Source organism: Carassius auratus, unplaced genomic scaffold (assembly GCF_003368295.1).
Source record: "Carassius auratus strain Wakin unplaced genomic scaffold, ASM336829v1 scaf_tig00029436, whole genome shotgun sequence".
Classification (NCBI taxonomy): domain Eukaryota; kingdom Metazoa; phylum Chordata; class Actinopteri; order Cypriniformes; family Cyprinidae; genus Carassius; species Carassius auratus.
The window spans coordinates 98,739-109,840 of record NW_020525765.1 but is presented as its reverse complement, the minus strand read 5'-3'; the positions used below and the strand labels follow the sequence as shown (position 1 = coordinate 109,840).

The following is an 11,102-nucleotide window of genomic DNA, read 5'->3' as shown; positions in this document are numbered from 1 at the left end:
TTGCTCAGTTGCCAGGGTTGAGTGTTAGGCTTCTTCTCGTTAAGAGGGTCATCTTTCTGTAGCCTCCGCTCCCCAGAGCCCTGCCTACACTCAAAAAAATGGTTTTCCGGCACTGTTCGTTTTACACATATATGTTTTGTTAAAACAACACAAATATATTTAGTTTTCTGACAAAACACAATTGTATTGTGTTTAATCAACTTAAAATGTTTAATTTTAAAATTTACTTAATTATCAATCGTTAAAGTAACGTAAAGGGTTTAATTTCGTGATTCAAAAAAAACCGGAAGTGACGATTTCCAACGCATTTGATGACGGTGTGGAGGGGAGCAAGAGGTATCAGTCAGGTAAGAAAATCTAAAGTTTTTATTGTGTTAAGTCAAAGTCTTTAATTTCTCTTAGAGTTTCTGTTTTGAGGTGCTTTTGTTTTGCAGTCTAGTATTGTGTAATCGGTTTATTGCACCGTTAATAGATGATTTTGAAGCGTTGGGAGATGTGAAAGCGCACGACTCTCTGTAATGTATTTACTTTAGTATATATATATATATATATACACTAGGGCTGAAACAATTACTCGACATTATCGACAACGTCGACGATAAAAATAAAATTTTCAGCAAATGTTTTTGAGTAACGTTAGTGGTTTGATCTCGTATCTGCCTGATTTGAAAGCCTGCATTAATGCAGTTTGACCAGTGTGGTGCTGTAGCGCAAGATTGTAATACACTCTCCTGATTCAATTAAAAAGAAGAAGATAGCACTTCAGTTTGAGGCAAACCGACCCGATCCGAACCTTGGATGAATATGTAAATATATACTGCACGCCTTCCTCTCAATAACTGCATAAACACAACACAAAACTGACCGCGATGTAAAAGCAGCTCTTAAGAACACAGAGATGTGGATGTTTGCCCGAACTCTGAGGTTCTCCAGGCACTCCAGTAAAGAAAAGTCCAGTCACGTTTATTTATATAACAGTCCTTTATGCAATCGATAGCTTTTCAATATTAAACATGAAAATACAGAGTAAGTGTCGCTAGAATTATAACTTGATTTCCTTTTATAAAGCAGCTCTCCGGTATGGAGCTAGCTAATAATAAAATCATTTTATAAGTGGGGGAAATATTTCATTAAAGTCTTAGTTCTGCGCTAGATCAAACCAAACTGTTTTGATTATCATAACCCAATAAGGTATTTTAAGAGAGATTGTATTTATTAATAAAATGTTTATCCAAAAATAAAACGTCCTATCACTTACCTTTACTTTATATTATACATATGGCTTACAATAAGAGATGTTAAGAGACAGAATGATTTGTCATTCAGCTACTTCCTCATATAACTAATCAAATGGCGAATAGGAGTTTCTCTCTTATCTCATTTTGTGTGCCAAATATATTTGTATAAATTAATTGTATTAGTAATACATAATGACTTTAAAAAGTGGAAGTAATTACCTTTATTTGTTATAATATGTATATTTTAACTAATTTAAAAAGATAAATAATCAATAAATGTCCAACCATGAGATGTTGACCGAGTTTTGAGAGCCCTGGCTCAGCACAGTGGGAGTATTTGAAGCTTTGTTTATGAACATGGCGGTGTGGTCATACATTGAGTTTAAACCGGACACTACTCTGAGCTGTTCACATTATACATATGCTCCAGATATGTAATCAGGTCCTCCTTTAGGAATGGTAAACATGACACTATTCATCACTCACACAAATAAATCACTTAATATTTTGATCATTGAATTGGTTTTTGCTGTTCAATTTTTTTTTTTTTTTTTTGTAACACATTGCACTTCATGTGTACAGGTTTGTGCAGAATTTGAGACATCCAGAATTACCATAGGCCCATTAGAATCAACAATCTTTGCCAAACTTGATTCGGACTGCAAAATTTACGAAGATGTTTTCATACTGAAGAAGAGACCTTGGACAAATACTGAAACCCTCTTGGTGCCCACTACACAGGTAAGAACAACTGCACTCAACACAACCTTGTATTAAAACATTATTCTCTCACTGGTTACTGGAAATTGACAAAAAAAGACAGATAAGATAAGGTTTATTAATACAATAAATACAAAATATGTGGTATATCTATAAACTGATAGATTTATTTTGATGCAAGGCAGGGGTGTCCAGACCTGCTCTAGGAAAGCCAGTGTTCTGTGGAGTTCAGCTCTAACACACCTGCCTGGAACTTCAGGTAAGACTTTTTTGTTTTAAAATTCCCAAGAACCTTGATTAGCTGGTTCAGGTGTGTTTAAATGGCTAGATCACCCAAAAATAAACATGTCATTATTCACCCTCATGTCGTTTCAAACCCGTAAGACCATCATTCATCTTCAGAGCACAAATTATGATATTTTTTAAGGATGCCCCGATCATGATTTTTCATGGCCGATACCGATTTCTTTTACAAGCAAACTGGACGATTTTTTTTTTTATCTTTAAGCAACAAACAAGAAGGAAGGACAGTCCACAGTCTACAGTCCAAAATTGAGGGAAAGCTCAATAAAGCCCCTTTCACACTGCGATTCCGGCAAATACAGATCCCGTAACGACACGTGACATCAGGGCGTGACGTGTAATGTACGAGTCGAAAACATTAGGCAGGTAATACTTTCACTGAATCTGGCGAACGATCTCGGTGTCACCGTGGAAAGTGAGGAACTAACTGATCTCTGCTTCATACAGTTTGCACTTTTTTTTTTTTCAGTGAACGTTGATCTTCCTTCAAAACAGCCAGTAAAAGAGTCACACGATAATGTCATCACTACGACACGGCATTAGATCTGGCTTTTGTTCACACAGCGCTTGTCCCGGGATTGAACCCAGCAATGTTACTACGTCCCCGACCCGAGTTCAATGCTGGAATCAATCCCGGGATGTGTTTGCTTTCACACAGAAGTAATGTAGTCGGAGCACGCGGGCGCACTTCCGGAAAAATCGGCTGAAAAAAATTCCAAAGACCGGCCGATTACCAATTGCGTATTTAAAGCAAAAACCGTCTGGTTTCCAATTTATGGCCGGTCAATTGGTGCATCCCTAATATTTTTATGAAAATGCGAGAGATTTCTGAACCTCCATAAAGGCTGCAATGCAACTGAAGTGTTCACTGAGTCATAGTAAGGACATCAGTAAAACAGTCCATGTGGCATCAATGCTTCAACCACACTTTTACAAAGGTACAAGAATACATTTTGTGCAAAGAAAACAAAAATAGCGACTTTAATCAACAATTCTTCTCCAAATCACATATTCTGCCATTATGGACAGTAACAAGAGGCATGAACATTGCTTTCCTCTGCGTGTAATCAAGGCTCAGTGCAGGCGTGTTGTAGGTCAGCAGCACCATGTGCATGAATTATTTACGTGCTGTTGATAATGGTGGAAGATGCGATTTGGAGAAGAATTGTTGAATAAAGTCGCTGTTTTAATTTTGTTTGCACAAAAAAGTATTTTTGTTTACTTTGTAAAATTATGGTTGAACCACTGGTGTCACATGGACTGTTTTACTGATGTCCTTACTATGTTTCTGGGTCTGGGAACATTCCAGTTCTGTTGTTAACCATACAGGGTCCAGATGTGTAACATTTTCCACTGTAATGTTTGTTAGAATCCCATCTTGACTGCTTGCCTGGATTTCCCATAAGAAGATGAATGACTGACTTTTTTTCATGTAATTTTAGAAAAAAAAAACAAAGGCTAAATTTTGTTGTTTTCATCTTCAGACTAATGAAATTGAAGTATCCAAATGAAGACCCTAGCAGTATGGAGTATATGGTGAGTTCAAGGTTAATAAATTATTTGTTAAAGTTAATACACAATCATTTGAGTTCTCCATGCTTTTAAATACTTCTAGGATACAGACGTTGCCAGCAGTCAGGAGGTGATCCAGAAGACTCATGGGAATCTATTTGAAGCTGCATCATTGAAGACAGTCCAGCAGAAGTTGGAGTTTTAAAGGATAAAGTTCTTCAGGACCTATAGCAGTTTACAGTCTGTAAAACCATGTTACTGGGACTGATTTATGGACTGAACTTGAGCAACCCTCCTGAACTCAGGTACACATTTGGAATACTGAAGAAGTTATTTCTGGAGCCACTTCCTGTTCCTGGAATAAGGTCTGATTGGTTGCCCATGAATGCCAATTAGAATTGTATTTGCTATTTTGTGTAATTTTGTAATGTGGTTTAAACTGTATTTTACTGTGTGTAATTATTTATTGCTTGTTTAACAAATACACTTTGATCATTTGTGACATCTTGTCTTTTGTCTCATTACAAGACATACAAAAAATGCTTTGTTGAAGGGAGTAACTTCAAAAAGAAAATATTGTGTTAAAGTAACTAGAACTAATTGTGTGGAACCACTGTCCATAATTGAAATGAGTAATTTGAAACAAACCTCCTTATGTTGATAGAATGAAACAAATTTGGCTAGATTGTAATAAACCAAAACATGTTGAGTTAACTTAACCAGTTTAAGTTGAAGCAAAGTCAATAAATTGAGTTGGTTGAACATTACTATTTCACATAGATTCTACCTCATTCAGTTGTGTTGTCACAACACAAGGAGTTTGCATAGATTCAAAAAATTCCATTAATGTTATCAAAACACAATTTGGTTGTGTGGAACCACTGTCCATAATTGACTTAAGTAAGTTTAAAGAGTCATTTTTTTGAGTGTAGGCAGAAAGAGCAATGTAGGCTCTTCTATTTTAAGCCTCACTACCTGCATCTGGAGTTGAGTGTAGCTAGGTCTCCTCTTGCTCTGGAGAGTCATTTTGCTGAGACCTCCACTCTTAAGAGCTTCTCTAAGAGGGTTGATTGCTAGGCTTCCTCTCGTTTAAGAGAGTCCTTCTGCTGAAGCCTTTGCCCTAGAGCTCCGTCATGGGTAGTGATTGAGTTTGTAGGCTTTTTCTTTGAACCTCACTTACTGCCTCTGGCGCTGAGTGTAGCCAGGTCTCCTCTCACTTTAGAGAGTCGTTATGCAGGGACCTCCACTTTTAAGAGCTCCCCTGCCAGTGTTGACTGTTGTTAGGTTTCCTCTCATTTTAGAGTCATTCTGCTGAAGCCTCAAGTATAAGGAGTGTAGGCTCTTTTTTGAGCCTCGATAAATCCTCTGGCATTGAGTGTAGCTAGGTCTCCTCTCAGTTTAGAGTCATTATGCTCAGACCTCCACTCTTAGAGCTCCAGACTTTGGCGGGTGAGTTAGTCTATGATTTTTGGAGCTTTAGCCTGCCATAAAGCCTAGCGGTTTCACTGGTAGGGATGCTGTTCCTCAAGTCCTGACTTGGGGACACGGTTACCTAGGCACTTATCCCTCAGCATGGTGGCGTTGGTATACCGTTCCCAAAGTGCCCTCTAGAGGATGCAACGTGGGGTTCCCTTTTGAAAGGGAACGTCTCAGGTTATACATGTAATCATGGTTCGCTGAGGATAGGGAACGAGACACTGCGTCTCTGTGCCATGCTTCTGTATCATGCCAGAGTCTCCTCAGACAAAAAAGAGGATGATGTGCACCCTCTAGAGGACGCAGTGTGGAGTCCCCTTTCGAAAGGCAACCCGTAGTTGAAATCAAACATTGATCACCCCTGTATAGCCAAAATGGCATGATCCATGTTTAGTAACACCTCTGCGAATATTCGATTGTGAGATTGGTAGTCAAATCTGGCTCATCCTATGAAAGCATTGAATCTTCGACTTCGACATCTTCTACAATTGTGCATTTTGTAAAACATTATTTTAATAATATTGTTTACAATGTTCAGCTCTGGTTCTTTGTCTGGTCATGTTCATGCTCTGGCTGTTACATGTGTGGTTTCATTTTGTCTGTGGTTTCTGTTGTTATGGTTCCTGTTAATTCCTTTAATAGAGCTCATATGCATTAAGATCCTCTCACCTACATTTTGAAATTCCATTCATAGACAATGGATGTTTTTGCCCATGAAATTTCACTGACATAACCAGACCTTTACGAACCATAGATGTTTTCACATTCAGTATTCCGTTAAAAAATCACTTATTAATGTCCTTGCATTTAGTAACAAAGTACCAAACCAAGAGTCTTTAATGCTTGCTTGCCTTTTTTATTTATTTATTTATTTATTTATTTGAACACACAAAAAAAAACTTTATTACACAAAAATAATTTAAATGAAGCTTGCTAAATTTTCACTTATAATATAGATATAGATATATATATAGCTATAGTGTCCAAAAGTAAGAAACAAATATGCTTGAACACTTTCTTATGTAGAAATGTTGGCCTCGTGTCATTACAAATGCTACTTTTTGTGATATTCTGCATCTAATACAATGACATTCATTCAGTTTTAAACACTTAAGTGCCAGAAAGTGTCCAAACACATTTTATGAATAGTGTAGAAAGAAGAGCGTTGGTAAGTTACAGACATTTCACTTTAGATTCTATGCTGACAATCATGATTATCATTATCAAGAATTTCTTTGACTTCGATACTGTTGAGGCCGATTTAATTTTAGTTAGTTGAATCCTTATTACTACTGTTATTTTATATTACTACTGTTATTTTATAGGGCTGAAATAATAAGCACCACTTACAATTGATGTGTGACACATAGTTTGTTTATTGAACATTTAAACATGTAAATACTTAATTCTGTTTCATGCAAAAATCACTCATCCTTCGCAATAACGGAGCAGATCCATGGAATATATGGTGAAATCTTTATATAAACTTCAGGTCGTTCACGACTATTGCAGATTTTTGAGTCACCAAAGGAAGTGACACCGACTGCAGTGTTTCCACAAACCAAAGGACCTCCTCCATCCCCCTGTGAAGAAACACAGATCAACACATGACTGAAATGATACAGTACTTCTCACTAATGATGGTCTCAATTCGACAATGTTTTTACTTACACTGCAGCTTCCTCCATCTCCATAGACACAAATCATCTCTGAGACTGAGAATTTGTCTTTCCATTTATTTTTGCATTCAGTGTTATTCATGATCTTCACTTCTGCTTCCATGAGACGAAAAATCTTTTTCCCTTTAAAACTCAGTCTTCCCCAGCCAGCAACACGGCAAACAGAATCAGCTTCAATGTCTTTCTCTGTTTGTATGGAAATCTTCATGACATTCTTGTTTTGTTCGACTTCTTTCTCTAGCTGTAATACAATAACATTATCATCATTAAATACAGTCTAGTCATTTAATAACAGTCATTTGAACTACTGTTACCCTCAAAAGCATAATGTCATTCTGGAAAGTGCTCATGTTGAAGTCTGGATGCATGTGGTAAGACTTCACACCAATGCGGACATAGCCTTCATTTTCTCTAAGGTCATGTGCGCCAACCACAGCTGTTAGATTCTCATTTCTGTGTAAAAAAAAAAAAAAAAAGTCCTACTGGTATTATGAACAATAAAATCATTAAAGAAGGTTTGTTCATAATATTATTATTTTTAACTCATCAATTTAAGTCTTACTTCCAGCAATGCGCAGCGGTCATAACATATCTATCAGAAATGAGAAATCCACCACAGATATGTCGCCAGTTCTTCTGAAGAGAAACCATGAAAGGTCTGGAGTGTGGTTTTGCTTCTGTGCCGTTCACTATACCCACATCCACATGAGCTGAGAGAGAGAGTCTGCTGTCAGTCAGCTTATTCAGCAGAAACAAATTAATATAATATGCTGTTATATAGTCAGTCTCACCAGTGAAGGTCATGTGTGGCAGCAGAGAGGCCAGCAGGAGCAGAGAGATGATGATCATGATGAAGACAATCAGTAGGATCTTACTGACAAAGACTATATAAATGTGAGGATGGGCGGAGACATTGAGCTGCCTGTAAGCCTTTTTTTCTCAGCTTGTGGTGTCAGTAACACTGATAGTAGGAGTATATTATTCTTCTTACTTCTTGTTATCTGCATCAACTATTACATGACACTACAAAATATAAGATTTGTTTTTCTTTTTTTCTTTTATAATTTGCATTTTGGCCAGGTCACTTCCGTAAAAGAGATTTTTAATCTCAGAAATTCTTACCTGTTTAAATAAACGACAAAAACATAAGAAATGCATGTGATTATGTAGCTTTTGCTGTCAGAATATTACAATGGTTTTGTGTATTGATTAAATTTGGAAATTAATTTTGTTGTGATCAACATATGCTGTTGACTGAGCTCAACTTGAACCCTAACCCTGAACTACATTATAGGTAAACTATAGATCAACCCAGGAGGCGAGTGTGATTTCAACAAGTACAACATGTTCCTGAATCAACATTCCAATCAACCAGTCAGAATTGATATATAGCTTTTCAGGAAATATCTGTTTTAGGCTTAAAATTGTGGTTAGTTGCTTCTACACCCTTGTTAATCAGCTATCATTTCCCACTGATTTTAGGAATAAATTATGGGTAGGGTTAGGTTTAGGGGTAGGGATTGGGTTTAGTCAGGGGTCGGCAACCCAAAATGTCTAAAGAGTCCTCTGCTCCATAGTTTTCTGAAAATGCTAAGTCAGTGCAAGGGTAAAATGCAGCATCATCCTCTTCTCTTTTGACGCACAATAATGCAGCCATCCTCGGACCTGAGCAACAAAAAATAAGTTTCCCTATGTGTCATTCCAAATATATACTGACAAAAATCTGAAATCACTTTTTTAAAAAGCCATTTTGTTACTAAATATGGGCCTGGATTGTACTTTTACCCGTTTAATGTGACTTCCATTTAATGTGACTTTAAACACTTCAGACAGCCTCACATATGTGTTCCCTGCGTGTTTGACCTTTCAGTGGTATTAATTTGATCATTTCTTCTTGCGGCCCATCAGAGTTAACATACTTGCATAAAAGCGCTGCCTTTTCGATATCGATCACATCACACGACTCATTGAGTATGCTGGAGCTGAATTAATGTCCTTGATTTGCTGATTGGTGATGTTGCCTGCTATTTTAATGGCCCTTTCCTTCACTGTCTTTGCGGACAGAGGCATGTCTTTAATTTTCTGTATTATCTCGGTTTTGTTTTTGAAGTCTGAAAATGCTCTGAAATTTTAATGAATGAATCCTTCATGTAGTCACCATCTGTGAACGGTTTCCCACGCTTTATTATCTCCCAGGTTGCAACAAAACTAGCAGCAGTAGTGGAGTTTGGAGATGCAATCCACTTCTTAAATTTATCTTTGCGCTCCTCTAATTTTTCCAGAAGTACACTTCTTCTCTCACTCCCAACTGGGTACTTGGCTGCAAATGTAACATGCTTTCCCTGGAAATGTCTTTCCACATTACTCTTTTTGTTATTTGACAACTTCTCATTACAAAGCAAACATGCAGGCAATCCTTCCGCATTGGCAATGAAAGCAAATGATTCAGTCCAAGAATCATTTGAATCCTCTATTCTCCTCAGTTATCTTTCTCTTTTTCCCCTTGGGATCCATGGCCCATGACACACCCGCCGGCTTTTTTGTTTGTTTTTCAGCATCATGGCATCAGTTTATGACGTGAATCTTTGTTGACAGAAATGTTGAATTTGAATATATATTATACACATTTTTACAACGTTGAAAAACGTTAAGAATGTTCATTAATTTATGTCATACAGAAATTAAATTATATACTTTTTTTTTTTTTTTTAAAGCTCCAGGGAGCCACTAGGGTGGAGAACAAGGAGGGTGGGGAACCAATCACACAGACACACGCCCGCGATGAGCTGTCAAACCATCCATAACCACAACACACACACCCAAAAATATAACCTCAAACCAAAAAGCAGGTGATTATACCAGAGACCTGTCACAAATCAAATTTTACAGAAAATTCATAGTTCAGTGGTGCCTGGGGCAGAAGAGGGACGGGGGGCAAGTTCGGGAGCAAGTTCAGCTTCCTGACTGCCTGATGGATGATCCAGATCTGGATCCAGACTGGAGCTTGTGTAAATCCTAGCAAAACAGAAAACAAATAGACATACTTAGCGTAGCTGCTCTTCCAACAAAGTAAAATTAATTAGTTTAACCCAAGCTAAAGAATAAGAATGCGCATTTGATCAGATACAACTGCAGTCACAAAATAATGAGATGCATTAATCGAATGCTTGGCGGAAGAGATGCGATTTAAATCTAGATTTAAACAGAGAGAGTATGTCTGAACCCCCGAAAATTATCAGGAAGGCTATTCCAGAGTTTGGGAGCCAAATGCGAAAAAGCTCTACCTCCTTTAGTGGACTTTGCTATCCTAGGAACTACCAAAAGTCCAGTGTTTTGTGACCTTTGGGAGCGTGATGGGTTGTAGCGTGGTAGAAGGCTAGTTAGGTACATAGGCGCTAAACCATTAAGTGGCTTATAGGTAAGTAATAATAATTTGTATAATTTAATCTAAACCATCTAAGAGCCTGCCCTTTAATACCTGTATAGTTTTGTAATCAATCTATGAGTATGTCATGATCTATGGTGTCGAACGCAGCACTAAGATCAAGTAAAACAAGCAATGAGATGCAGCCTTGATCTGACGCAAGAAACAAGTCATTTTTAATTTGTGCGGTTTCTGTGCTATGGTGGGGCCTGAAACCTGACTGATATTTTTCATATAGATCTCTCTTTTTTGCAGGAAGGAGCTCAATTGAGCAGACACAACTTTTTCTAAAAGTTTAGACATAATTGGAAGATTTGAAATGGGCCTATAATTTGCCAGTTCACTAGGATCTAGTTGAGGTTTCTTAATAAGAGGCATAATAACCGCCAACTTGAATGGTTTTGGGACGTGACCTAAAGATAACAGCGAGTTAATAATGTTGAGAAGCAATTGTTCTCTACAGGTGACAACAGTTTTGGTAATATAGTGGGTACAAGATCTAATAAACATGTTGTTGGTTTAGATGCATTGACAAGATTATTTAGCTCTTCCTGTCCTATATTTGTAAAGCACTGCAGTTTATCTTTGGGTGCGATGGATGATAATGAAGCATTAGACAAATGTAGAATCTACATTTGTTATTGCATTTCTGATGTTATCTATTTTATCAGTGAAGGACTTCATAAAGTCATTACTATTAAACCTTGATTGAATACCATTCGTGTCCTCGTCGATACGTGAGGAGTGTTC

General features: G+C 37.3%; 1 protein-coding gene and 1 long non-coding RNA gene across 4 annotated transcripts in view; one reads left to right on the top strand and one right to left on the bottom strand.

The window, feature by feature from the left end:
• Positions 1-239: 239 nt before the first annotated feature.
• Positions 240-4,275, top strand: LOC113079838 (uncharacterized). 2 transcript variants are annotated; one of them, XR_003281764.1, is made up of 4 exons: positions 240-347; positions 1,821-1,979; positions 3,746-3,797; positions 3,877-4,275. It is a non-coding gene; the product is annotated as an uncharacterized LOC113079838 (long non-coding RNA). The 2 variants fall into 2 exon arrangements; XR_003281763.1 differs by lacking the exons at positions 3,746-3,797; positions 3,877-4,275 and adding an exon at positions 2,140-2,196.
• Positions 4,276-6,523: 2,248 nt separating this feature from the next.
• The window catches only part of LOC113079833 (granzyme B(G,H)-like), a 39,559-nt gene continuing 34,980 nt past the window's right edge, over positions 6,524-11,102 (bottom strand). The window contains exons 1-5 of one of the 2 annotated variants that reach the window (XM_026252057.1): positions 7,720-7,973; positions 7,491-7,638; positions 7,243-7,381; positions 6,921-7,169; positions 6,525-6,832 (exon numbers count right to left, since the gene is read on the bottom strand). In XM_026252057.1, coding sequence (XP_026107842.1) covers positions 6,674-6,832; positions 6,921-7,169; positions 7,243-7,381; positions 7,491-7,638; positions 7,720-7,777 — 753 coding nt within the window. In that variant the 5' untranslated portion in view covers positions 7,778-7,973 and the 3' untranslated portion in view covers positions 6,525-6,673. Of the gene's footprint in view, positions 6,833-6,920; positions 7,170-7,242; positions 7,382-7,490; positions 7,639-7,719; positions 7,974-11,102 lie in introns of those variants that run through there. The other variant, XM_026252058.1, reaches the window with a different exon arrangement.